A 27,867-nucleotide genomic window follows, 5' to 3' on the forward strand; every position below is an offset into this window, starting at 1 on the left:
TAGCAGAGAGGTTTATTGCGCAGGTTCAGAAGCACAATGGAGACAGGCAATTCTGAACAAGGAGGGCGGGATTAGTCTTCAGTTTTATACTATCCTTCTTTCAGGAACAAAGGACTACACACATTGTAATACATTAGGATCGTTTCTCACGGGCATACAATGGTAGGTTTTGCTACATACAAAGTATCTATGTGCAATGTGCATTTGGTTAGTCACATATTACTGACACAGAACTTTCCCAGTGAATTTTCCCAGTGATTATGCATTACATCATTATTCTAGCAATTGTTCATTTTACTACATTAATTGCACCACATCTTTCATAAATACTGGAGGGGGGGGGGAAATAACCAGAGGATTGGAAAACGGCTGATGTGGTTCCCATCTTCAAGAAAGGGTGGGGGGAACAGACCCAGGAAACTACAGACCAATCAGTCTAACATCAATACCTGGGAAGATCCTAGAAAAGATAATCAATGTAGTGTATATTGGAGGTGGTGACCCTTTGAGAGCTGTATGCAACGAAATTTCATTTTAATGTATGCCGATTAGTGTACATTCAAAGTGACAATAAAGTTATTATTCTATCATATTTCAAATATTAAATCAAATATTTAAAATTTATTTGGTCCCTTAGTTTGCTTCAAACTTTCTTGGATTAAATTCTTATTTAGTTTTTTTCCATTTACTTAAATTATTAATTATTTTTTCCCTGCTTTCTGGAACAAAGGATCACTCACCACATAGTTTTTCAGACTCGTGGCTGGGAAGACCTCTTTTAACTTTAAAATAGTTATATTCCAAAAGTGCTTAGAAAATGAGGCTTGATGAACCTCTTACCCACATATGCTCTGCTGCAGTTGAGAGCATAATGGCTTCCCTCATCTCCTGCCACTCAAATCCATGAGCTGACTACTGTCATGTGGTCTCACTTGTCCTCTCCTTGTCCAGAGAGGTTCCATTGGACTGGCCTTCTTGAAGGTCGACTTTGAGTCTCTGTAAATGCAAAGAAAAGCAATTGAGCAGAGTGCTACCAGTGCTTTATTTTCAAGAACTGGGAAAGAGAGTCTCTTGTATAAGGAAAGAGTGTTAAAAGCATTTGGCCTCTGAAGCTAACAGGAGGAGCAGTATATTTAGATCCTTCCATCCATTGTAGGTAAAGAACTATTTCAGTAAGGCCAAGATTTATTGTTTTATTTACACTTTCACCAAAAAAATTCATTGGACAAAAGCCCTGGCATTAGTCATTCTGCTGGAGATACATCTCCGGTATCACATGACTTGAAATAACTTCTTTCGGATTGAATTTAAACTAAGAAAATAAAATACTGCAGAACACAATGTTTCAAAATGCTTTTGGGTTAGGCTCCTTGTCAATCAGGAGTACCATGTTTGATGCAAAAGATTCAGTTTTGTTCTCCAGAGGTGAATGTTTTTTCCACTCTAACTTTCTCTGTCTTAGGTAGCTGTGTATTTGCAGTGGCTGTGGCCAAGCGTGGGATGCTGGATCTCCAAAGGCTCAAAGGAGTCCGAAGTTGCCATAATGGAGCTAGGTGGACTTCAGGCTGGAGCATTCCCATGGGCTTCCTCTTAGCTAGGAGTGATCTGATGTGGGTCTCAGGCCAGTCCCTCAGCCAAGGTGAGTGGACAAGAGTTATAATCTAGGATTATATCTCCATAGGTACTTGATTCTAATAGATGAATGGTGAGCTATAAGATGGGAACAAATATATTTGAGCTTGATATTATACCATACTGGACTCCTGACAATGGTTGAATTATATATCATATATCATATATATCATATATCATATTGTAATAGTGTCTGGCCATTGTGAATGACCATTGCCTGAACATATTGGGTCATTCCATAATGCCATAAGAAGGCCTCACAGTTCATGACATTCACACTATGGCTGGGTTCACACAATACACTATACTTTAAACCAATCATTCCCTAACAGCATGAAAGTATTTGGTGGTGAGATGCCAAAATAAAATAAAGAAATAAAATACTCAAAATCTCACAGTTGGTGAGATTTGGGACAAAAATGTTAACATGTTTTAGAATAAGTAGTTGGAGGGACTTGAGCTGTATTGTTCAGCTGTAATGTTTTATAAACAGTTGGGTGCCGTGTCACCAGCTCTCGGCTGATGCATTTCTCGGAAGGTTTCAGTGATGACAGGATAGTCTGCGTAAAGAAACATTGTGTGCCACTGCCAGATATGATCGTCTGCAACCGCAGCGATTGGGCTCACATTTCAGAAACAAATCACGTTGCATTAGTTGCCAAAGTGAATTATTTAGATCCCTTCTAGTAAGATTTCCAGCCTTAGCTCAGGGCTGAGACACCCCTGGGCCATTCTGGGGCTTACCTCAGAGCCTGGAGGGGTGCCCCCCTCCTGGCCCTGCGAGACCCCTTGGTGAGGTTTGACTCTGTTCTCTTGCTAGACCCCTGCGAGGGCTAGAAGGAAGGGAAATATAGAGTGGCTCTACTTTCTCCTAGGTGGGTAGTTCTAGTTGATATTCATGGGGGAGTACATGTCTTCTCCAGTGTGGGGTGCTACAGGTAGTCCTCTACTTACGGCCACAATTGAGCCCCAAATTTATGTTGCTAAGCAAAACAGTTATTAAGTATTTTTTGCCCCATTTTATGACCTTTCTTGCCACGGTTGTTAAGTGAACCACTGTAGTTGTTAAGTTAGTAACAGGGTTGTTAAGTGAATCTGGCTTCCCCATAGACTTTGCTTGTCTGAAGGTCGCAAAAGGAGGATCACGTGACACGGCCACCATCATAAATATGAACCGGTTGCCAAGTGTCCAAATTTTGATCACATGACCATGGAGATGCTGCAACGGTTGTAAGTGTGACAAACACTCATGGGTCGCTTTTTTCAGTCGTGTTGTAACTTCAAAAGGTCACTAAGTGAACTCTTGTAAGTCAGGGATTCCCTGTATTGATTTAGCTCTACATTTACAGGAAACACTTGTCAATCTGAGGTGAGGAAGCCATATATGTTGTGTGCTGCTGTCCCGGGCAGAGAGGCTGTGGGGGTCCTTTTTAGGTATCTGGAAGGCTGAGATTGGATAAAACAGCCTCACACTGAATCCCAGCAAAATGGAGATGCTGTTCTAGATAACCAATCTGGTTCAACTTCAGGTCTAGATAAGATTGCACTCCCCAAAGCAGCAAGTCTGTGATTTGAGGGTTCTCCGGGACTCCTGCCTTTACCTTTCTTAGATCATTACATTAGATCAGGGGTCCCCAACCCCTGGTCCGTGGACCAGTACTGGGCCGCGGCAGGCCAGCAATTGGTCTGCACAAACAAGCAAAGCCCCATCCGCGAGATGCAGGCAACACACAAAACCAGGCCCCCTCCGGTCCGCAAAAAAACCTTTCTCCACGGAACCGGTCCCTGGTGCCCAAAAGGTTGGGGGCCTCTGCATTAGATATCGGCCTGTTTGGACTGGAAGGCCCTTACAAAGTGAACGCTCCATCTTAGGGCTCAGATAATTTTTTCATTTATTCATAATTTCAGTTTCTACAGCAGAGTCATACATAATTCTGGATGGCTAACGAAGATGAGAGACTATGCAACAATTAAAACAAATAAAATGGCCATTCTTGTGTATAGTTTAAATGATACAAGTAGTTTGCTTTAATTTGGCAAAATTTCTGTCTGTAGGTGAAGAACAATAAAGGAAACAGCTTTGAAGTAACTCAGAATGGGTTCTGAAGCCTGACAGATGGGCTATTTAGAGAAGATGGATTGCACCACAGTGTGTTGTGTGCCTCATGAGTAAGCCAGACAACTCTGGATAAATTGTTTATGTAAAGTGGTCCTTAAGACGCAGCCTCAGGTACACTTTGTTGAAATAAGTCCACAAATCCCAGTAGTTCGGGCTGCCTTCCGTGAAAACATACGCTCCCTGTACTAGACGTGCCCCTCATGCGTATCTGCTTTTCATTCCGCTCTTCTTCTGTTGCCAGCAATCAGTGGTTATTTCAATGCCAGCTGCATCCCTGGCATCGGAGCTACCTATCCTAAGCTCTGCGCTCTCTGCCAAGGGCCGAAGTCGTACATCTGGGACAAGAACCACTTCTGCGAGGCTAGCCGTCGCGAACCCTTCTACGGCTCGGAGGGTGCCTTCAGGTGGTCTCGTGTTCCTCCTGGGGCTTCATCCTAATGGACTTAGAAGCGAGGCGGAGGAGCTCGTCAGCTGACCTCCCTCTCACCTGTGCAGGTGCCTGACGTTGGGGCTGGCGGATGTGGCGTTTGTGGATCACCTCACAGTCATAAGTGCTACAGGTAAACACTTGGCCCAGGACATTGTCTGACTTTTGCAGTTGATTAAAAGGGACCCTCCACTGTTGAGATCAAACTTTATCCTCTTCTGTTGCATTGTTTGTTTATTTATAAAATTTATTGCCCACCCATCTTACCAAAGGGTAACTCTGGGTGGCTTACAGTTACCTATGCAGTTAAAACATAAAAAGATGTTAAAACCCAGGACACCTGGGGAGGCGTGGGGGGAGGGAGGTGGGATCTGTTGTTACTCAGTCAACCACCTCCATTGTGCTGATCCCCCACTGGGGCCCCAAGCCGACTGGCAGAGCCACGTCTTTAGGTCCTTATGGCACGATAGGAGGGTTGGGGCCAACCTCACCTGTCCCTGAGGGCAGGAGCCACAGCAGAGAAGACCCTCCTCCTGGACCCTGCCGGCCGGACTAATCGGGCTGACAGGACCCGCAGCATTAGTGACAAGAGGTTGTGGCAACCTATCCTGATTTGATTTTCTTTGCAAGATATAGCGCTTTTTGGTTTATGTATAGTCTGAGCATAATCCATTGAGAAAGAAAGAAAGATATGCCTTGATCAACTGCCTCTCTACTCCTTGTGAGTCATTTGCTAATCCTTCCTTCCAAGAGCTGTACTCTTCATGGTAATATGTTGATCTTTCATCTTCAACCTAAATCTCCCTTCTTATCACTCTTGATAAGAAGACTGGTCAGGAAACCATGCCAAGGACCCCAGAACTCATTGTCTTTCTCCTCCCCGCACCCAGGACCAGGCCAGTTGTTTTGCCCTCTTAATAGCTGAGTAAGCTGCAGTCCTTCTGTCCTGTGGTGAGGCGGAGATGGGGAGGGGGGGGGTCTTCTGCTCTGTGGGCTCTGCTTTCAGCTTGTGAAGCTCTCTTTTTCCTCTTCCAAAGAGTTGGAACGGGAAGAGTACGAGCTGCTCTGTCCGCTACCTAGGCGACGCGGAAACTGCCGGATGAGATGGACGTTGGACCCGTTGCCTGGTCCGGCGCGATAACAGTGTGCGGCGTTGAACGTCTTCTATCAATTCTTTAAAGAGTTCCAGTAAGTCCATAAAGGACCGTTTATCCACGTCTAAGACTAAGAGTCCATCCCTCGACTAAACCCCGACCACGGACTTCAGGTAACACACACCAGCTGGGAATTCTGGACATTGAAGTCCAGGTATCTTCAAGTTGCTAAAGTTGAAAGACTGGTTTACATCATTCCCCCCTCCAAGCGTTTGATCCAGATTTATTTCCTGTTGCTTAGCTGATGGAAGTGACTCTTTGACACCGATTGCTCTGGCTCCCAAAATAATAATTTTCCCCATTGCGAGATTTTACAGGAAATCTCAGGGTGGTTGAGTCCCTCTTCCTCAATCACACCCACTGGCAAACTTTGTAGGTGCTTCTCCTGTTGCGATCTCAGATGTCTCTGAGCAGCCTCACTGCCCCCTGGGGAAAGGCACGTCAGCCGAAAGGCATTTGGGAGGATGTGACTGTTAAGGAGGAAAAAATAAGGCTCCAAGGGAGGCAAAACGTGCTGTGATTGATATAAGATGTTAAGCCATGATTCAGAATTAAGAACGGGGGTGGCTACTAGATCGATAGCAAACTCCACCCCCACCCCCCACATTCCCTGCTTCTCTTCCCCAGTCATCTTTTAATCTCATTATTGCATTTTCATTGTTTATTTCATTGTTTATTTTGCTGTTTCAATATTTTGCTACTGTTTAGTTTACACTTCTTGTCATTTCTTTATTTTTACTGTTGTAAGTCGGCAAAAGTAGCCCCACGGAGAGATAGACAGGAAATAAATTTAACAAATAACAAATAACTGAGGAGAAAGGAGCCTGCAGAGAGCATGTGGACTCAAGGATTCTTCCTCGCTACCTCATAGCTGGGTAGAAGGAGAAATATGTTACAACTTAGTTTTATTTTAGAAGATTCTTAGCCAGAAATGTTGGCTTAAAATAAATTAAGCCAAACAAGGCATGTGTCCTTCCATTTTTAGCAAACTGGACATAAATGTAGACACTTGTTTGCCTGGGCCTAATTTAGCTAGCCTGTTATTATAACTGGAAACGATGTCATCACTGGAGCTTCTTCTGCAAGTGATGTGTTGTGATGGTGCTCTGAGGCAGTTCCCCAAGAATGTCACACAAAATTTGCGGTGTACTCTCCTACTGGCAGGAAAAGAGAAGGTGTAAATGTTGGTGACTGGTAGCCTGGCAGTGGCAGGATCCAGTTGCTGTGGGGATGTTTTCAAGTCTGCCTGCCCACACGCATCCCCAGAGCCAACCTCCTGGAAGAAGATTTTTGAAATACATAGTACTGAGGAGCACACAGAAATCCCAGTTGCCCAGAACCAGGTGGCAATGTAGCCAGGGAAAAAAAACATAGTTTTGAGGGCATCAGGAGGGTGGTTGGGCATATGTCCTATCTGAGGACGATTCTGCCCCAGAAACCTGTTCCAGTTAAATTAAACCCCCTTTTCGTCTTCCTGCTGCTAGTTTCGGCGATCAGGTGAGCGCCTCCATTTGACCTGTGTGGAGGTTGTGGGAGCTTGTGGGTGGTGTGGCTCTTGGCAGATGCATCCCCATCCCCTGCCCTGGGTAGGGCCTGCTTGCTGCCTGGGTCCAAGGACTTGTGATCACTGGCTTTGGTTCCCAGGACCTGTTTGGAAAGGGCGGAAAAGAAAAAGGCAGGTTTGAGCTCTTTGCGTCTGCACCGTTCAGAGGGAGGGACCTGCTGTTCCACGATGCCACTCAGCACCTGCGGCTGCTGGCAGAAGAGACCGAGATCACCCAGGTTCTTGGCCTCGACTATGTCGCCCTCCTGCAGGGTTTGGGACATGAAGGTGAGGGAACGCGCATTCTCTAGCACCCAGCGTCTGGGCCAGGCAGCTTCTCCTCTCACCTCTGACTGTCATTCTCCTGCTGCCCCAGGGAGCTCTCTGTCCAACAGCCTGGTGCGCTGGTGCTGTATCAGTGACCTGGAGCTCCGTAAATGTGAGGAGTGGGCTCTGAATGCCAGGTCTGACCCCCTGGTCTGTGTCCAGGCAGACTCCATGATCAGCTGCATTGAGCTCATCAAGGTGAGTGGTTTCTTCAAAGGCACTATTTCCTGTGGAAAAATGGGTTAAAACGGAGGTAGGAGGGAGAGAGCCAAGCCTTTCCCCAACAGAGCTATGGCCTAATTTGGCTTTTCTCCCCATTTTTTTTTTTGGGGGGGGGTATATTTATTTAAGAAAATTTATATGGCGGCCCAACCCACTCTCAGTGACTCTGGGCAGCTTACAAAGAATAAAACCCCAGTACAAAAAAGCAATAACCCCACCACTCCCTGGTGACAATAATCAGATGAACCACTTGATGGTCTCCGTATCATCCTGGGGTCTCCAGGCCCACTGCCAGTAGCACACCTTCAGGGCCTTGCAAAAGAGTGTCAGATCGGGGCCCAATCCTGTCTGCAGGGATGATGTTCAACAGGAAGGGAGCCACCGTAGACAAGGGCCTTCTTTTGGGTCCTCCTAAATGGAAAGGGGGAGGGAGAGGGGACCCCCAACATTCCCTGCCTCCCCGCTCCAGAGGGTTGGGCAGATATGACTGGGAAAATAACCTGGTCCCAAGGCATGTAGGGCTTTTATCAAAATTGCACGGAGGAGGGGTGTGAGGGGTACCTCTGGACTCGGACTAGGTGTCTATACATAGGATTGGAACTCTGAGCCCACCTCTCTGCCAGAGAGACTGGCTCACGGGATCCTGCTAGGATTAGTTGATCCAGGCATGCAATGAATTGTGGGTTTTAAGCGATGGGAGGGAAGATAAGCCCCCGCTCACCTTGCTACGTAGCTTTCAGTCCTGGGCATTTTAGAAACAGAAACCTGGTCTCACTAGGCAAGCAGCCCCTCGTGCAGAGGCAGGCAGAGACTTCGGAGCAGCAGGAAGGAGCTGAAACCTTTGACTCATGCATGGCACTAAGTCAGCAGGGAACTGACTGAGTGGAACTGCATCGGCCACAAGTGCAGAGCTGGTTTGGGAAGAGTGAAGTTGGAGGTCCTCTTCGTTTTTCACTTGATACACTTATTTTATGGCTCACACAATAATTTACTTGAACCTTCCACATCAAAATGGCGGAAAACAGCTTACTTATTCAATGATCATATTTGGGAAGCTCAGCGAGCCAAAAAAAAGAGTGGTCCTTGGGGAACATGGCCAGCAGTGGGATTCAAATAGGTGAACAACCGGTTCTCTGTGTGGATGCCGCTTCCGGAAGTCCATTCTGGGCCTGGGCAACAAAAAATTAGCTACCGGTTCTGCCGAAGTGGTACAAACCAGCTGAATCCCACCACTGAACATGGCCCTCTGCGCTAAGCTGTTGGGTGATTTGCTTGAGGCATAGCATAACATTAGTCCAACAATTATGGCTTGTGAACCCAGCCAATTCTGGTTTATTTAAATAAACCATGCTTAAATAAACCATGCCTTAAAATATACAAATCCTGCCCAAGAAATGACATGACATTCTAAGAAGTTTGGGTTCCCATTTCACTTTCTGAGATCCGTTATTTCCTTACTCCAATCTGGCTGGCCAAGGCTGTGGTCCCAGCCAGAGCATCACACCTGGCAAGAGCAGTTTTTCCTCTGAAAAGAGCAGGCCTCTCGCGGCTGACCGGGTGGTTCTTCCCCTGACAGAAAAACGAGGCAGATGCTGTCACGCTGGACGCCACCCACGCGTACTTTGCGGAGATCTGCACGCTCGCCCCTGTTGCGGCAGAGTGTTATGGTAAGATCTGATTTTCATTAAAATCATAAACAGAAAAATGGAACACCAGGCATGCCCTTAGAGATGGGGAAAAGCCCATTGGAGCATCTGGGGAAGTGCTGGTTTTCTGACCAAAATGGCTCTTGAGGAGCAACAGTCTGGATGACGTGCAAAATGTTTAGTCTTTCAAAGCATCAGTTGGAAAGATGATGTCAGTTTAAGATCTGGAGGGGGGGGTTGCCCTTATGCTTACAAACTAAAAAGACGAGGCCTGCAAGGGAAGACTGGCTGGAGAGGATGAGAATTGTAACACAAAGCAACTACGCCAGCGGTTCTCAACCTGTGGGTCGGGACCCCATTTGGGGTCGATCGACCATTTCACGGGGGTCGCCAAGCAAGGCTGTCCGCCATTTTTTTTGTCCGCCATTTGTTTTGTCCGCCATTTTTTCCCCCTTTTCTGGCGGGTGCCTTACCTCCCTTGGGCTGGGCCAGCTGGTGGTCGGCCTGCTCCGTCTCTGCCGCTTGCCAGCTACGCCTCGGCCGGCGCAGGGGGCGGAACCGCGCATGCACGGTGCTCCCGGGCAGGGAAAGTCCTCGGCTTACAACCAGTTGGGTAGTCCTTGACTTACGACTGGTTTAGTCCTTGACTTACGACCGGTTTAGTCCTCGACTTACGACCGGTTGGGGTCGCAGCATTAAAAAGGTTGAGAACCACTGAACTACGCAGCGCTGTTCTGTCACAGGCTACTTCAGTTGCCTTGTGCTTCTGAAGGAGAGAGAGGCCAGATTGCTCAAATCCTGGGCCAGAAGATCCCAGTCCAGTCATTGTGCGGCTCTCATATGTGAGGGAGAAGGCCATTTGCTGCCTGAGAGCAAACTTGTGGCGTTGTCAGTTTTTTAGCCCACTGCTTTTGTCTGGTGAGCCCTGGAGAGCAGCTCTTCAGCCTTCTGTCTCGTCTGCGCAGGAGAAGGATGTGCTCCCACAAGGGTGGAACCGGAGACGTTGGCCCACGTTGGGGGTAAGTGGGAGTGAGCACCAACAGAGGAAGTGCCGTGGGTGCTGTACTGTTCCTCCAGCATTGCTTTGGCACATGGTTTGCCCTGCTCTAATGCTCTCTTGCTGTAGTAGGCTGATTAACATATTTGGGAATTAAGGAAAATGGCACTTACTGGCCAGCAGGTCTTTCAGACGAGAGACGAGTTATCACCAAATAAATTCGGTGGTACTATCGGACTGTACTCCGGTGGAACCTCCTCTCCCGTCTGAGCACACATTCTGGGTCAAGGACCCAGAGACAAGGGTGTTTCTGGGAAGCAGGACTCTAGCACCGTAGTTCCAGGTAAACGGGGAACATCTCAAAATTTTCTGAAAGATCAGAAGTTTTTTTAAGGATTGCTTTTAACTGCTTGAAAGGTATGTTTTCTTTATGCTTTTTTCATTTGTGCTGAAAATTAATGTTCCTTGAATGACATAAAATAAACAGAGTAAATGTGATAGATGGAAAAGTAGTGCAGTTCTTTTTGAGAGACAGGTCACACAGAATTTCTCTGCCCTCTTCTGCAGCTGCCCTGTGCGACATTGGCGGTCAAAGCAACCGAAAGCATTTTCTAGAGTTACAAAACTATGGCTGTTCTCAAGTAATAGGTGAATAGCCCCTCTATCCCTTCCGTAAAAGCAGGCAAGTGCTGGGGAGATGTAAAATAGCCACACCAGACAGACCAAGCAGAGAATCAACTCCTCAAGAAGATTAAGTCTATTTTTATTGAGAGTGGCCCTAATAATAGAATCCTGCAAGCATGATTGTACCATACCTCGTCCTCCTTTAATACTCTGCTGTTGAATATGGTCAGGAATATGGAACACGGGGCAAAGAGATCCCGAAGCTTGGAATGTCTGGTAGATAGGAAGAGAGTAAGGACGGATCCTTCCGAGCCATTAAACTGATAATTGGTTTAGGTTGGCACAATTCTGTCTGTAGGCAAACAATAATAAAACTAAATTACTCAGAAGTCACGCCACTTGTCAATCTTGGTTCTTTGAGCCTGATGGGGAAATTAGGGAGGAGGTCTGTCCTAGCTTTTCTCAATATTTTTTCTGTCTGCTGTTGACTTCATAGGTTTCACCCCTCTTTGCTTTGGTAACAGATCTTTCATATCTCCCTTCCTCACTCTCTCCAGAAACGGACTGTGCCTCCTTAAAAAACAATCTAGTTTCCTCCAGATATGTGGGACTTCAGCTTCTAGCACTTTGCCTGGGAATTTTGGGAGTTGAATCCAAGTAATTGGGAAGTTGAATAAAGCTCTTGCTTGCCATGGCAAAGTTTCCGTGTTCTCCAGTTCCAGTGTTAGTACTGCTTTATTCTGCCTTGGTCAGACCACACTGGGAATCCTGCATCCAGTTTTGGTGGTCACAATATAAAAAAGATCTTGAAGAATGCAGAGAAGAGCAACAAAGATGATTAGGGGGCTGGAGGCTAAACTGTTTGATGAATGGGTAAGGGAACTAGATAGGAGTAGCCTAACCAGGGCTTTTTTTCTCATAGAACGCCCAGAACGGAGTTCCAGCACCTTTTTTGGATGGAACCTTGTAGGGTAGGCAAGGTGGGTTGTATGACATGAGTTCTGGCACCTTTTTTTTTTTTTTTTTTTTAGAAAAAAAGCACTGAGCCTAACAAAGAAAAGGATTAGAGGTGACATGATAGCAGTGTTCCAATATCTCAGGGGCTGCCACAAAGACGAGGGGGGTCAACCTATTCTCCAAAGCACCAGAAGGCAGAAAAAGAAGTAACAGATGAAACGGAAGAAAAAGACATCTGACCTAGAACTAAGGAGAAATTTCCTGATGGTTCGAACAATAATCAGTGGAATGGCTTGTCTCCAGAAGTTGTGGGTGTTCCATCACTAGAGTTTTTCAAAAAGAGACTGGACAACCATTTGTCTGAAATAGTATAGAGTCCCCTACTTGAGCAGGAGGTTGGACTTGAAGACCTCCAAGTTCCCTTCCAACTTCTTATTCTGTTCTGTGCTGTGCTGTGCTGTGCTGTTGTGTTCTATTCTATTCTATTCTATTCTATTCTATTCTATTCTATTCTATTCTATTCTATTCTATTGCCTCATGGTAACGGTGTGTTCTCGCAATGCAGGTCTTCCTCCAGTCTATACCGTCGCCCTGGTGAGAAAGGCTAACCATCAAGTAAACCGGTACACCCTGAGGGGAAAGCGCTCCTGCCACAGCCACGTGTACAGCCCAGGAGGGTGGCTGCTGCTTTCACAGTACACCGTCGGGGCCCCGGAAAATGGCAGCTGCAGCTGCAACCTCACCTCTGGTAAGCACTCCCGTCTGCCTAGTGAAGAGCTTGGTTCACGAAGAGACCTGGGCTGCTCTTCCTTTTGGGTAGGAATAAGATATTTTGAAGGTGTCAGGATGGGGGTAGAAGGGTTCACGAACCACAATAGGCACAATAGGAGCTCAAGGAGGCAGCACCTGTTCCTTCACTCTTGTTCTCCAGCTGCTGCTCGGCAGAGGTTATGCTCCTGCAAACCGAGGGGCACTGAGTACTTACCCAAATAGTAGCAATGATGCTTTTCTGTACACTGCCTCCCACCCCTCCCTGATTTTGCACTGTAACCAGAACACTGGAGAAAGGCCCCTTTACCAATATTCCAAGAAACCATTTTTTTTACTTGGCAGTGCTACCCACATTGGCTGGCTGGTTTGTCTATGTGCAGTGAGTGCAGTAAATGAAAAACCAGTCGCATAATTCCGCTGAGTAACCGCTGCCCTTTCTCCTTCTCAAAGCATACCAGAATTTTTTTTGGAAAGGCTGCATGCCAGGAGCCAGTGGAAATCTGTGCAAAGTGTGCATTGGACAAGAGGGGAGAGGCAAGGGGTCTTCCAGGTGTGCAGCTAATCATCATGAACGGTACTATGGCAATCTGGGGGCCCTCAGGTGAGTCACCCTGGAGAAAAAGTTTCACTTCTTAGTAAAATGCTACTACAAAGCCATGCCTTAAGGGCTAGGGGGTCTCCTGACTTTGGGACTTGTGATTTTGTCTGGGGTTTTCAAAATTCCTTTGTATATAAGCACAAGGAGAGGCACTTTGGCATAGTGATTTAAAGTACCAGCCTAGGAACCAGGAGACTGTGAATTCTTGGGACATTCCCTGTCTCTCAGCCCTGGGAAGGCAAGGGAAAACCACTTCCAAAAATCTCGCTGAGAAATTTGCAGGGATTAGTCCAGGAAATTGCCAAGCCGAATGGGACAACCCGCGATGGCCAAATCGCTGCAGGACAATTTAACAAATAAAAAAGTTAAATTAATTTAAATGGAACCGTGGCCAATAATAATAAAATAAATAAAGTCAATTCAGAAATACAAGAGTTACAAATAATTTTGATGAAAACGTGGTCATCAGTAATAAAAGTAACTGAATGAAGCAATTAATACAATGTTGAATTGTCCCATGGCAAATTGTCCTACATTTTGTTCTACATTTAGGCAAGAAAGACCAAATGCACAGGTACAGTATAGGTAGTAACCGTGAGAGGGATCTTAAATATGAGCCAGCCATGTGCTGCAGCTGCCAAAAAAGCTAACGCAGTCCTAGGCTGCATTAACAGAGGGATAGAATCAAGATCACGTGAAGTGTTAATGTCACTTTATAATGCCTTGGTAAGGCCATACTTGGAATACTACTGCATCCAGTTTTGGTCACCGCGATGTAAAAAAGATGTTGAGACTCTAAGGAGAGTGCAGAGAAATGTAACAAAGATGACCAGGGGATTAGAGGCTAAAACATATAAAGAATGATTGCTGGAATTAGGTATGTCTAATTTAATGAAGAACGAGGGGTGACATGATGGCACTGTTCCAATATCTGAGGGGCTGCCAGAAAGAAGAGGGGGTCAACCTATTCTCCAAAGCACCTGAAGGCAGGACAAGGATGGAAACTAACCAAAGAGAGAAGCAACCTACAACTAAGGAAAAATGTCCTGACAGAACAATTAATTGGTAGAACAACTTGCCTTCAGTTGTTGTGAATACTCCAACACTGGAAGTTTTTAAGAAGAGATTGGACACCCATTTGTTAGAAATGGTATAGGGTTTCCTGCCTGAGCAGGTTGGACTAGAAGACCTCCAAGGTTCCTTCCAACTCTGTTATTCTGTTCTGTCCCATGGCGAGCTGGCCATGGCGATTTGTCCTAGACCCTTGCCAAGAGTCAACACTGACTTAAAGACACACACACACGAACAGAGAGAGAGAGAGCGTGCACCATATGTAGGCACAAGCTGACTGTTATATCTTTCTCACACACACATGTATAAGAAAAAGGAAGAAGGGCTGACAGAGAAAGCTGATCATATTTGCTCCCTCTAAATTAGGTTAAAATCATGTGACCAATAAACAGTGAATTTCAACATATTTTTGGAACTTCTGATGCTAATCAAAAGATACAGAGCTGGAAGTTGGCTGCTGGATGCAGGAAGAGTAATATATGATGGAAATAAATAATGTACATGAATAAATGGAATCCTTAGAAACTAAAGTAAGAAGGATGTATGATATCTTCATAGTTATTTAATGTATTTATGGACAATTGCATGGAGAGTCCCTGCAGTGATACTGGAAATAAGTTGATCGGGGATGTAAATTTCCAGCTACTCTAGTATGCAGAGAATGCTGCCTTTTTGGTGAAAACCCAAATTATTTACAGCGAATTTTAGATTCCCTGATGCTGTGAATTGATCTGAAAATGAATAAATCAAAGACCAAGGCAGTTCTATACAAAGGAAGTACTGTATACATAATTATACATAAATTGTGAAAATCTAGAGCAAGTAGATGAAGTTAGGTACCTTGGGGAAGATGGGGAAATGGATGGAAAAATTTTAAATTGTACAAATACTACTAATTTTAAATAATGCAACAAATGAATGTCAAAATAAATATGTGTGTGTGTGAGAGAGAGAGAGAGTGTGCTTCTGCTCATTTTCTTATCTTGAAATAAGAGTTGGATATATCAGAAGAAACACCAATGGAAGGAGGTGAAGGGGGATATTCAGGAAGTAAGTGGGTTAAAATAGAATCATACCTGATAGTGGACTTAATCGAGACGTAGGTTTAATAGGAAAGAAATACATTTGAGGTAATTTGGTCATATAGAGAGAAGGAATGACAACCAAAAGCAAAGCAATTACCTACAATTACCTTATTAAGGGTTGAACGGAAGGAAAGGATGAAAAAGTTGTGATTGGATGGAGTTGATGAGATCCTCCAGAAGAGAGAGATGAGAAGTTTCAAGGCAAAAATAGTTTATAAATGTGGTAGATATAGAGAATGGTGATGGATATTCAGTGCCATGATGACGATGATGGAAGATAGCAGTATTCCAGTATTTGAGAGGCTGCCACAAAGAAGAAGAGGGTCACCCTATTCCTCCAAAACCCTTGAAGGCAGGACAAGAAACAATGGATGGAAACTAATCAAGGAGAGAAGCAATCTGGAATTAAGGAGAAACTTCCTGACAGTGAGGACAATTAACCAGTGGAACAGAAGTTGCCTCCAGAAGTTGTGTGTGCTCCATCACTGGAGGCTTTTAAGAAGAGACTGGACAGACACTTGTCCAAAATAGTGTAGGATCTTCTGCTGGAAAGCAAGCTTGGAGCGAGAAGACCTCCAAGATCCAACAACAGTTGGATGAACAACAGTTCATTTAGTGACCATTCAAAGTTACAATGGCATTGAAAAAAGTGACTTATGATCATCTTTCATACTTATGATGATTGCAGCATCCCTGTGGTCACGTGATCAAAATTCAGATGCTTGGCAACTGACTCACATTTATGACGGTCGCAGCATGCGGGGGGGGGGTCATGTGATTTCCCTTTGTGATCTTTTGACAAGCAAAGCCAGTGGCGAAGCCAGATTCACTTAACAACCATGTTACTAACTTAAAAACTGTAGAAAGAAAGGTCGTAAAATGGGGCAAAATTCATTTAATAAATATCTTGCTTAACAACAAAAATTTGGTCGTACGTTGAGGACTACCTGCAGTGGTATATCCTGTTATTTCTTTATTTCAGGCCTTTGGTTTCTTTTGGCTAATATTTTTTATTTTTCCTAACTCTATCACCTGCTCCTCTCCTTGTCTTTTCCATTCCGTTAAAGCCTCTTTAACTCTTAAATCTACGGAAAGTGAAGCCGCAGCCTCCGGGTTGCAGGGTTCCAGCAGCTTCAAAGGACTTAAGTCAAATCTCGGTCACAATAATCTCGATATAAGGCTGGACTGGAAGGCAGGAGTTTCAGACTAAATTCTTTTTAATTGGCTAAAAGCTATAATAAAATTGCTGCTCGGGCTCACTCTTCCTTTATCTTCCAGATGCCTCTTGGGTGATCCCGCTGGAAGAAGCTTCGGTGATGTGGCTCTCTTGGAACATTATAACCTACTTCAGAACATTGACTGTAAGATATTTTGTATTATCTTTTCAGATTTTGGTAAATTGCCACATGATAATTTTCAGGTTAAATTTCCTCCAGATGTTATTGTCAAACCTTGGCAACTTTAGGATTTGTGAACTTCACTTCCCAGAATTCCCCAATCAGCTCTATCAACATTTTAAATTATAGATGCCCAACTGGAAGAATTGAGGCAGGGGAGAAGCTACAGCCTGCCTTCTCCCACCTCACCTTTCCCAATGAGCTAATTATAACCCAGTAGGGGAGAACCCTACTAAGAGATCTGGGCTGGGCTTTTACTGTGGGGCCCCTGGACATATAGCCAGTAACAACACCAGGGATGGTCCCAGCAAGAAGATGCAGCACTTGTAAATCAACAAGCACAAAGCCAGCAAATATCCAGCTAGATGGGGAGACGTCGGCTTAGAATGAATCCTGCCAAGAGTAGCTGCCGACTCAGAAACTGACAGAGTCCAGAGAGAATCTGCCTTTAACTCTGGATGGCATTTCCCTCCATGGAGCTGGTCTGCAGTTTGAGAGTCCTCCTGGATTCACCGTTTCTGCTTTTTTTTCACACCTGCTTTTCAAACCTCCATTGGTTTTGGGCTAGGACCCCTTTCTGTCCTCGGCCCTTCAAGTTCAGCGCTCAGAAAATCAGCAATGATCATATCCTTATTTGGTGAGATTTGCAGAAAACGTTGTGATGCTAAATAGTTCAAGTCGGTTACTTTGTTCCTTGCAGACCTGAATAGCTCAGGATGGGCCACCGGCTACGCTCTCAGGGATTTTGAACTCCTTTGCCCAGACGGGAGCCGAGCAGCCATAACAGCTTGGAGGACCTGCAACCTGGGCTGTGTTCCTCCCAGCGTTGTGGTGACCCGGCCAGTTACTGTCACTAAGGTCCATGACTTCCTGGCAAAGTCCCAGGTAAGCTTGACAGCTGACTGAAGGCATGTCAGGATTATTATTTGTCAGAACAGGAAGCTAGGCATAGGGGACAATGTCTGCCTGCAGGTCCGTTCGTCTTCCTGCACTTTTATTTCCATCAAGTGGGCGTCAAACTATTCTCCAGAGCACCAGAGGGCAGAACAAGAAACAATGGTTGGAAACTGACTAAAGAGAGAAGCAACCTGGAATTAAGGAAAAACTTCCTGACAGTGAGGACAATTAACCAGTGGAACAGCTTGCCTCCAGAAATCCTGGGCGCTCCATCACTGGAGGTTTTTAAGGAGACTGGACAGTCACTTGTCTGGAATGGTGTAGGTTCTCCTGCTTGAGCAAAAGGCTGGACTAGAAGACCTCCAAGGTCCCTTCCAGCTCTGTTGTATTCTATTCTAAAGTGTATCATCTGAAGGGGGCAGAAGCAGCCAGTCTTTGGGGTCCCTTCTTGGCTGCAGCGACGGACTGGAGGGGAGCCAGAAAGTCCGCTTCCAATGAGGTGGAGGTCTTGATGCGAGCTGAGCCCATTTCCAGGCTTTCTCGTCTCAGCCCTTCTCTCCTGACCAGGCTAGAGTTGCCCCTCTCCAGAGGCTCTTTTCCAGGGATGGCACCTGGAGAGAGGCCGGAGGTAGCGCTCCTTGGCACTCCAGTTATGTTAGCCAGAGGCTTCTTTTCATTCTCCCCACATGCATTTCCAAGCAGAGCGAATGTTTGGTCTTATGGATGTCACTGTTTTAATAAACATTTTGAAGGACTCTAACTGGGCACCTCAGCTGCAAACAAAGAAGAAAAGGAAAATAGTCGTGTCTTGACCACAGTTGGAACTGGAATTTCAGATACTAGGCGTTATGGTTGTTAAGCGAGTCACCACATGACAGGACCTGATTTTTACCTCGGTCATTAAGTGAATCACCATGAAGCAAATCATGTTGCCGTTAAGTGAGTCCATGGTGATTGAGTGACTCTGGCTTCCCCTGTTGCTTGTTGGAAGCTGGCTGGGAAGGTGACAGATTGCAGGTGTGGGACTGCAGGGGCTGCAACCATCAATGCAAGTTGGTGACCAGGGGCCCAAATTCCAACCGTGGGACTGTGGGATGACGCTGCCCTCGGAGCCTTGAAGACAGATCACAATTCACTTTTTTCAGGGCGGAATCTGTCGGCTTGGCCCAAAAATGATGCAATGAACGTCCCCTTGTTTCCTGGCCTGCTATCGGTCAAGGTCCAATTAAAAGTTCTCAGGTTGTTTTGGAAACGGACCTGCATTCAGTCTTTCCCATCTCCACATTCCTTTTGCTGACCTTGTGCTGGATTGAGGTTATCACAGTCAGGGCTGGCTCTGCTTCAAACCCCCCCACCCCCCAGCCGCCCCACCTTCCAATCTCTCCCCCTCCTGTCATTGCCGATGTCAGGCTGGCAAAAGAGGCAAATGCTAAGCAAGCAGAAGAATGACAGCCATCAGCTGCAGTCCACCTGTTCGCCTCTTCTCCTCCCCCCATCAACAGGCTTTGCTGGCAGCTCTCCAGTTTGGCCTCTTTCCTTTCAGGAATCAATCAAGAACAGCCATTTTCAGCTCTTTGAATCGCTGAGATATGGGGGAAGTGACCTGCTTTTTAAGGATGCTACTCAAGGCCTCGTCTTCACAGGCCAGTTGGACTTCAAGTCGATTCTTGGGCTGTCTTTCTTTCAGCTTGCCCAATCCGCCTTCAGTTGCACCTCTGCAGGTAAGCTGTCCTTGTGAAGGAGAGGGATGCCAGACCAGGCCCTCAGCTCAAACTTCCCTTTTCTCTCTTGCCTGTGTACTGTTGATGCATTGAAAGACAGCAAAGATTTCTAGAATTCTAGAATTCATCTATTCCAGGGTCTCCAAACTTGGCAACTTTAAGATTTGTGTACTTCAGCTCCCAGAATTCCTCAGCTAGCTCTGATTTACTCCATCCAGAGAAGAAACTAAAGTCATTCACCCCAAAACAAAATTATAATGTTTATGTACTTAGGCTATTTAAGGAAGCTATATAAGAATAGAAACAAAAAAAACCACATTTACTTTATACTTTAAGCCCTAAAGTGGCTTATTAAAAAAAAAACAGCTTGAGGGGTCCTACTATGGTAGTACTGATGTGTTTACTTAGTTTGGGTAACGAAGCATCTGCAAGAAAACAACCAAGCTCAGAGAGCACCAAGGAACCCACAGTTCCTTTATCAGTAAAAAACAGATTGACAGGATCTTTGAATTCCTACATTAAATGGAATTGGAGCCAGTGATGAAGGTGAAATTTAAGGACAGGAAGAAAAATTGGAAATCAACAGTTCTGTCCCTAACAGTTCCTACTTAATACCTGGCAAGATTGAATAATTTTTTTAAAGGACGCTATTGTGGGAGGCAGTAGGAAAAAGAACCTTTTTCCTGACCCACTTTTGGAGGCTGCAGCTCCTACCACACATAACTCGGCCAGAGCCCCCGTGCCCCACAGCCTCAGCAGGACCAGAGAGCCCTGCCGTCTCCCATCCCATGCCGGAGAAGGTGGGGCTCATCCTCCAAGACATCTGAAGTCCTGAATTAAAGTGTTGAGATTGCATTGAAATTAGATGCAAGGTGAAACACGGAGAATTGAATTCTGCACTATGATAAAATGCTTTTTCAAGTAGCTGAGATTTTGAGATAAATTTAAATGATGCACAGATGTATTTGTCTGCTTAATCATTGTTGTGGGGGACCTGAATTCTGCCCTTGTGTAAGTTTAGGGGCACTCTCGGATGCCCTGGTGGGCACATTTCCCTTTGAGACATTAATGCTGCCATTCTTGGTTTTCAGGTATCCTAGACTTTTGCAAGCTGGATACTTGTACCTCTTCCACACAACCTTGAGGTTATCCAGAGATGCTCCCTCCAACTCTTGTCAGCTAAAGAAAGAGGGAGACAGTTATTCAAGCTTTTACTGTCACCAAAGTCCCCCCCCCCCCCATGATGATTCTGGTCTATGGCAATTTTGCCATTTTCTCATCCACCATCCAAATATCCTTCAGCAGCTTTTGGAAAATCCATTTTTGAATGTATCCTACTGGTACGTTAGCCAATGGAAGGCATCCGTGCAATGGATTCACTCTCACTGCTCCCTCCCTCCCATCTCCAGGATACGCAGGCAAGTCCCAGCCACCTTTTCAGCTCTGCCCTGTCTGTTCTCTGCCTTCCATCAGGACAGAGAGAAGCTGGTGTGGGAACTCTCCTCTTGTACCTGCATCTCCCTCTGGTTGCTTCCCATCACTTCTGCATTCAGAATGGATCGGTCCCTTTTCACTGAGTCAAAGCTCTGTCTGAACTGAAAGGAAGTTGGTTGAGACAATGTCACAGCTCCAATTTCCCCAGTCCCTGACAAGAAGCAGCCATCTTGGAACCAAAGGAATGTTGTTTCTCTGGCTTTAGCAGGATGTAAGAGCCGGGACCCCCACCCCTTAATTCTTCTCTTGACCGAAGCAACAGCCAAAGTTTACTTCAAGGACTCTAAAGCTGTTTGTTGCCCAGCTGCTCTAAACACAAAAGCGTCTGCCTCAGTGATGAGCGTCCCAGGTTACTAGCAGTTTTATGGCCGCGTCATCTGCTCAGCAACCATGAGGGCACCCCTTTTCCTAGGCCAGTGGACGACAGTGGGATTCCTTGGAGGTTTCCCTTCCTGAGATCAGTTAAGATCATGTAACATTGCCAGTAATTGCACGGGGTATTTTATAGCGCTGTGCCCCTTCACCTGAAAAAAGAACTCTAGGAAGACCCAGATCTGCTCCCAGCCCTTTCTGGCCTCTGCACCTGGTGTGAGAGTTCAGCTAAATAAGCAAGGCTATCTCCAGATCACTGCACAGCCAAGGATGTGGCTGAGAGGTCCCTGGATCATCAGAGGGATGAGATTTCTGTGGTAGCTTAAAAGAGCTAAAGGGTTCCGTAATAAAGTTTGCAGAAATGGTACCTGTACTTTACAACAAGGGGAGAGAACTATCAAGGTGGTAGCAGTGGTCACGAGGGTGGTCTTGCTGCTAAGCGACAGGGCCACCATTATTCCTGTAACATTCAGAGGCGGAATTAAGGCTGTGAGTCACAAATCCCCAAAGAAACATCTTTCCAACCGAAGGGGAACGAAGAAGGGGACAGAAACTACAATTGACAAATAACAGAGATGAGGAAAGTTCACTCACTAAGCAGGATCTATTCCCAGAAAGTCAGGAATGTCGGCAGCAGAGCCATGAATATCCTCTACTGCAGAGGCTCCCAACCTTTTGGGCACCAGGGACTGGTTCCGGGGAGAGAGGTTTTTCCAGACCAGAGAGTGTGTGGTTTTGTGTGCTGCCTGCATCTCGCGGATGGGGCTTTGCTTGTTTGTGCGGCCCGGTACTGGTCCACAGACCGGGGGTTGGGGACCCCTGCTCTACAAGGGACATTTCCACTTACGCAGTATCAACAGAAACATCGTTTGCACGTCAACTAAAGTTAATTTGGGGCTTCAGACTTCATAACAATGTACAGGATTGCACTCGCAGTTTAGCGTACTTAAAGAGTTTTGCTTATATTAAAACAATTGGGACAAAGAGATAGTTTATCTTTTTATTTTTACATTTGTCCTTTTCGCTTTGTGTATTTTTGAAATTTTTAATAAAGGTAACTTGTACAAAAAAACCCATCAGCACTTCTTTATTTAAATTTTTTATTTCCATAATTTAAACACTAGAAAAAGTGAATTTGAAACTCAAAAAGATTACAGGAATAAACAAAAAAACCATGTGACAATGGCACAGAACAGCCACCAGTACAGAAGTGTGCAAATTCCCATTTGGTTTGGATTACGAGAAGGCTAACCAAGCGGTCTTCCTCTCACGCTGCTCCCAATGGCGGCCCCCAAGAGGCTCAGGTCTGTGGGGGGGGGAGGGGGGGAGTGTGATCGGGCTCAAAACCCACCTGTTGGAGCTCAGAGCTGATCTTGGCCCCAGGATGACACCTACACCAAGACTGGACCCCCGCACCCTGATTTCTCCGATAGGCACAGCCCTCCCCAAATTAGATTTTAGCAAATATCAGTCTACTCCCCACCCCAAAAAAACCCCTTAAATCACATCCTTGGTTGCCTCCGCATTTTCCTGAGAAGAGATTTCTTTCAAGTGCTCTTAGTAGAATCTTTTTCATGATTGTTCTGAAAGTCAGGTAAGCATTTGGTCCCTGCCTGGGGAGGGGGCTGCTTGAAGGCCTCTGGCAGGCCTGCTCCGAGGGCCCTTCAGCAGCAGCCCCACCGCGGCCCCTCCGAGGTGCAGCTTCCTTTGAGGCAGCCTTGGGGGAACCACAGAGCCCACCTTGTCACTCCAGTGGCTGTATTTTCTTCTGCTGGGGTCTCCAAGCGTGGTGACTTTGAAGACTTCAACTCCCAGAATTCCTCAGCCAGCTATGCTGGGAGTTGAAGTCCACAAGTTTAAAGTCGCCACGGTTGGAGACCCCTGTTCTTCTGGACAGCTGCAGCAAAACCACGCTGAGAATCCTTGCATTCACACCCGTGTAACTTCAGACATAAAGCACCGAGGAAACAGACGGAGCACGCCAACTGCCATTTTAAGGCTGCCAGAAGAGGAAGGCCACGTAGTCACCCGCCCACCTGCAGAGTCAGAGCAGCGGTCCCACCTCCGAACCAGAATTGCCACATCGGCATCTGTACTGGCGCGTCATGTCGTCAAATCCCACGATGGGAAAAAAGGATACTTCTAGTAAATGATTCGACTCAGCCCACCCAAAACGTGGAGATTACAGGCAATCAGGGACCTTCTACAACGATCCAAAGTACGAAGGGAGAACCTCCGGTCTCAACAATTTGCATGCAGCAGCAAACATATAATGTCACAGTCCCACAGGAAACCAGCTCTGGATCTCGACTATTAAAAAGTATTCCCATTCTCTTTTTCCCAGTGGGAAAACAATGTGGAGCAGAAACGCTAAATTTCTACTGCCAGGCACACGTGTGGCTGGGCCCCTCTACTACTCCGGTTTTAAGGCCCTCTGTCATCTATCTACAAGGCCGATTCCAACCTCTTGCCTATTCGGGTATGGAATGCGAGGTCAAGGAACAGGCCACCATTTTCATCCCTGTCTGGCATACCATCATTTGCCCCCAGAGTCCACCCCAGAGGTAATAGGAAGTGTCCACATGAGCCTTAAGGTACCAAAAGTGCAAATTTTAGATGCGAGGAAGCAAAAGGCAAACCCTTTGAATGATTCAGCCATTAAATCTGGCCCAAATTACAGGCACTATAGACAGCGAACAGCTGTTGATCATCATGTAAAGTTTTCATTTAAGATAAATATTTAAGTTTCCCAAGCACCCCTAAGGAAAAGTACAAGTCTACAATTTCCTCTGTGTGGCTTTGCACAGCTGCTACTTCTACCGGGATCCAGTAACACACTGCTACTCGCGCTCCCAACCAGCTTCTTGTTGCATTTGTACAGACCACTCCATGCAGGCCCCAAGCAAGTCACAATCAGGAAACGGGAATTAACGAGAGGTGCTGAGCAATAGTCCAGGTAGTAGAAGGAAAACACACAGAAAATGAAGGACTGTTGAGGTCTCATTGGCATTCTGGCATCCCGTCACAATTAAAATCTCCTACAACACATTCGCTGGCCCCAATTCCAAGAAGTCACCCCGAGAGGAAGCCTGCAGAACAGATGGCGATGAAGGCGGAACAGAGTAAAGCCACTTCCTGGGGATCCTGCATCTCCTAGTGCAGGATCTGGAGGTGAACCTCTGCGCTGGGTCCTCACGCAGTGAAACAAAGTGCCACAACTAGCTATGTCTGCCACAGAACACAATTTGGATGCCACACAGTTTCTCTACTTTGAGCAAAGCATGCTTGCTGATGGACACCTGCTGCCCAACGATGCAAACTAAGGAGACTTGCTAGAAACAAACAAAAAACACCCTCCCCCAAAAAAAATCCTTCGTCCCAGCTGCCACATTACTAGGGCTCAAGAACCAGAAGAGCAGCAGAGGCAAATCCATGGCTAACTTTGGGAAGTCTTTACAATCCTAACGTCTCTGAAGGTGCTGTAGCCTTTGTTCTGCTCTACACTTTTAGCCAGATCTTTTTTCAAAAAAACCCACAGATGTTAATTCTTAGTGATAATGGAGGCTAAAGACAGGGCTGTTTCATAAGGTTAACAGAAATTAATTATCCTCCTCCAACATGTAGGAAAATATCACTATATGGTTCAGTCAGGTAGGTTGGTCCAACCGTGGGAAAACAAGATCCCCTTTCCAGGCGCACCAGATCACAGAAACGCCACAAGCTCTTCCGGCAGATCAACCCAAACTCAACTACACAATGAGGCTTGTTCCTTTGTCTCCTCCTTGGCAAAGAACGTCTCAAGGTCGGTCAGTTTCTGAATGAGAAGGATGTCAAGTTCTCTCCCTTCCATGGCCGCCTTCTGCGCCCGAGTGTAGCCACCCGTCACCCGGACTCTGCTGCGAGCCCTCCTCTTCCGGGGAACGGTGAAGTCCTGGAACTCCAAAATCCGTTTTCTCTTCTGCTGGCTGATAGAGATCAAAGACCCATTTTTCTCTTTTGGCTCTTCAAAAATGGTTTCCAGGCACCTGAAAAAAACAACAACACCAAAAGGAGTGAACATAGGGCATCATCCTTATAATCTGAGAAGGGACCCAAAGCCCTTCCACACAATCAGCAACTGGACTCAAAGCCAGGTTACGTTTTTTTTCAAGCCACAAAACGAACGGATGTAAACCCTTTGCAACCGTGGAGCGGATGTAGAAAGCAGATCCATTTAAGGGGGCTTCCCACAACTTTTTTTCCCTGCAAATCACAAAATCCTCCATTCCGATGCTATGTTGTCTGTAACCAACCTGGTTGCCGGGGGCGATTTGTAATTCTGATTGGTATATATTTCCTCCAAGCTGAATTCCGTCTTCTTTAACCTGGAGGGCAAAAGGGGGCAGCAACTCACTATCAATACACATCTTCTTAATTAAGAACATCACATTCCAACAGCAGTTACCATTCTTTAGTCAGAGAAGGGAAGATTATTAACTGTGTACCAAAGTTACTTTATCGTGATTGGGTGAAGCAAGACACTTCGTCCCACCAGCGAAGGCTTCAAATTGCTGCAGAGGTTAGCAGTGTCATCATCTCAGCTGCAGAGCTACTTATGGGGGTCCAGAGCTGTTTTTAAAGTATTTAAATAAGCAAATACACTTAAAAAGCACCAAACCCTTCCAATAGGATGGCTGCCTCACCTATCACTCCCAAGCGTCGGCCTACAATCGCAGGATCCCTTGGACCAACAACTCCTGTTAATGGGAGGGGACAGCCGTGGCAAGACCACCTTCAGCCAGCTCTGGGGAAATCACCAGGAGGCACCGAGGATGGTCCCTCATGCCCATCTCATCTCCTGGATACACCTCTACCACTTGCTGTTTGATTGTCCTCCAGCTACAGCTGGTATGGAAGATGGTGCCCGTTTGCTGACGGGGGCACCTTGGTTCAGCTAAATGACACCTGGATGTTGCAGGGGTCCAGATCCAATTCGAGATGTAGCCGGTTACTCATACAGCTTGGCCCCTTGTTACTTCTGGGGCTCTTTCCCAAAGAGAACCCGCCTGCCCTATCTCATCACCAGGGAGTCAGCGCCTGGCCTCAGCTGCCTGCCCCAAGGCCCCCTCTGCCCTTTGGCCAAGTGAGCCAGCCATTTACATTCAGCGGTCTCTGGGGAAAGATCTTCCTAGGACAGGGGTAGGCAACATTGGCTCTTTTATGACTCGTGGACTTCAACCCCCAGAATTCCTGAGCCAGCATAAAAGAGCCAAGGTTGCCTACCCGTCCTAGGGGTACCAATACATCTTATGAGCAATATTAAATAAAGCTATTTCTTAATTCTTTTATAGTATTTTTATGTACATTGCTTTTGGAGTTGTGAGAAACAGTGGCATGTTACTTTTATTATTTTATTGCTTCACTGTTTTAGTTTTGTTTTACTTATTGGTTTCAGTGTTACTGAGAGCCATCCAGAGTTGCTTCAGATTGGCAGCCATATAAATAATAACTGCAAACGGGGCTAAGCAGATCAATGCCTCGTCTCAAAAGAGTTCTGCCTCCTCGGATTCCAAGTCCGAGTGAGCCCTTCCCTGAAGCGCTGCAGGCTGGCGTTCTCTCTGCCGCAGAGCTCCTCCTGACTGGCTCCATCTGCAAACCGCTCGGCCTTCTCTTGGGATACGTCCCATGTGGGTGGGGGGAAGGTATCTACACTGAAGCTCAAGAAGAGAAGACGAACGTCTACCGCAGACCCTCTCCCTCCACTCTCCTGCTTCTTATCCAGTATTGTAGCTGGCTGTGGGAATGACCCTGAGGAAGAGCTGCAGCTCTCGGCCCAAAGCCAGACTGGACCTTCCTCATTCTCATTAGGATAAAGGCAAGGGACGGGGTGAGGGCTTTCAGATGTGTTCCTGCAAGCCTATAATACGTTTCAGTATTTATAACTTTGGTATTCACATCTGGTCTACCTTGAAGGGCTGATTGTATGTTGATCCCCCAACCCAGAGAATGATCTGGTTTTGTTTTTTTTTCAACCTGTGGGCTGCTTTCAAAGAAGTAGCACCACCCACCACCTCTCTTTGCTCCCATCCCCCCCACCCCCACAGGTGCCAAGTGAGTTGGCAGATGAAGGCAACGGTCCTACCTCTTTGGCCTGGGAAGCCCCATGGGGGTGAGGTTGGGGTCTGGCTTAGGGATCGTCTTCCGAATGCGGATCTGAGAGACTTTCTTTGGCCTGTCCTCGGACTCGTCCTTGGGGAACAAGAGAGACGTACATTTCCAGCATTAGTCCGGAGGTTACACCAGCCTCTCCCCGTTTGTCCCTCTGGTCCATGGGAAGGATGATCTCGGCTTCTCCTCACTCAAGTCCGTGAATGACTGAGCTGATAGAACGCCAGGCCCAGATGCTGACAGACAGTTCCCTTCACAGTGGCTTCCCCAACACTTACACTGAACCCCACACCAGCTCCTCTCCCGGTGGTCCTCAGAGGCAGCTGAGAGAGGAGGAGATACTGATGCTCACTGAGAGTAACCCCCAACTACATTCCCTTCAGCTCCAGCAGGATTTCCTTATCACACACTTATTCTACTTCCACCCCCAGTAACTTACTCTACCAAGACAAACGTGGTCCCCCTGCACCAATGAGAAGCACGCGACAGCCAGCGTGGGTGCGCACGAGGCCTCGCTTCCACTGCACCGCTTACTTTTTCAGGCTGAGCTCCAGTCTTAGGCAATGCCAGGACAGAAGCTTTGTGTCCATCTCTGGATCCAAGAGCTGGGAACCTTAAAGGGGGGTGAGACGGTTCTGGAGCTTGGCAAGACGTCGGCAACAGCAC

The 27,867-nt window shown here is 46.4% G+C and overlaps 2 protein-coding genes across 2 annotated transcripts in view; one reads left to right on the forward strand and one right to left on the reverse strand.

Annotated features, from left to right (window-relative positions):
- The window catches only part of LOC107299492 (melanotransferrin-like), a 24,767-nt gene extending 4,435 nt beyond the window's left edge, over positions 1-20,332 (forward strand). The window contains exons 4-18 of the mRNA XM_015828847.2: positions 1,463-1,639; positions 3,993-4,155; positions 4,247-4,311; positions 5,216-5,231; positions 6,817-6,829; positions 6,923-7,163; positions 7,252-7,400; positions 9,001-9,091; positions 10,036-10,089; positions 12,214-12,396; positions 12,870-13,020; positions 16,452-16,534; positions 17,271-17,455; positions 19,011-19,188; positions 20,280-20,332. Coding sequence (XP_015684333.2) covers positions 1,463-1,639; positions 3,993-4,155; positions 4,247-4,311; positions 5,216-5,231; positions 6,817-6,829; positions 6,923-7,163; positions 7,252-7,400; positions 9,001-9,091; positions 10,036-10,089; positions 12,214-12,396; positions 12,870-13,020; positions 16,452-16,534; positions 17,271-17,455; positions 19,011-19,188; positions 20,280-20,332 — 1,802 coding nt within the window. The remainder of the gene's footprint in view (positions 1-1,462; positions 1,640-3,992; positions 4,156-4,246; positions 4,312-5,215; positions 5,232-6,816; positions 6,830-6,922; positions 7,164-7,251; positions 7,401-9,000; positions 9,092-10,035; positions 10,090-12,213; positions 12,397-12,869; positions 13,021-16,451; positions 16,535-17,270; positions 17,456-19,010; positions 19,189-20,279) is intronic.
- A 4,465-nt stretch (positions 20,333-24,797) lies between these two features.
- Positions 24,798-27,198, reverse strand: LOC107299494 (protein PRR14L-like). The gene is made up of 3 exons (XM_015828848.1): positions 27,176-27,198; positions 25,347-25,418; positions 24,798-25,079 (listed from the first exon to the last, which is right to left on the reverse strand). Exons 1-3 carry the CDS (start codon positions 27,196-27,198, stop codon positions 24,800-24,802), a joined length of 375 nt encoding a protein of 124 aa, XP_015684334.1. The 3' UTR covers positions 24,798-24,799.
- Positions 27,199-27,867: the final 669 nt, after the last annotated feature.

Source organism: Protobothrops mucrosquamatus, unplaced genomic scaffold (genome assembly GCF_001527695.2).
Source record: "Protobothrops mucrosquamatus isolate PMUCROS unplaced genomic scaffold, P.Mucros_1.0 scaffold5015, whole genome shotgun sequence".
NCBI classification, from domain to species: domain Eukaryota; kingdom Metazoa; phylum Chordata; class Lepidosauria; order Squamata; family Viperidae; genus Protobothrops; species Protobothrops mucrosquamatus.

What these genes read in the sequence shown, in the direction of transcription:
- LOC107299494 (XM_015828848.1), bottom strand. Translation starts at nt 27,198, where the DNA reads ATGGGGCTTCCCAGGCCAAAGAG. An exon ending in GGGCTTCCCAGGCCAAAGAG is followed by an intron (nt 25,419 to 27,175) that starts GTAGGACCGTTG and finishes TTTGCCCTCCAG; the next exon opens with GTTAAAGAAGACGGAATTCA. An exon ending in AAATCGCCCCCGGCAACCAG is followed by an intron (nt 25,080 to 25,346) that starts GTTGGTTACAGA and finishes TGTTTTTTTCAG; the next exon opens with GTGCCTGGAAACCATTTTTG.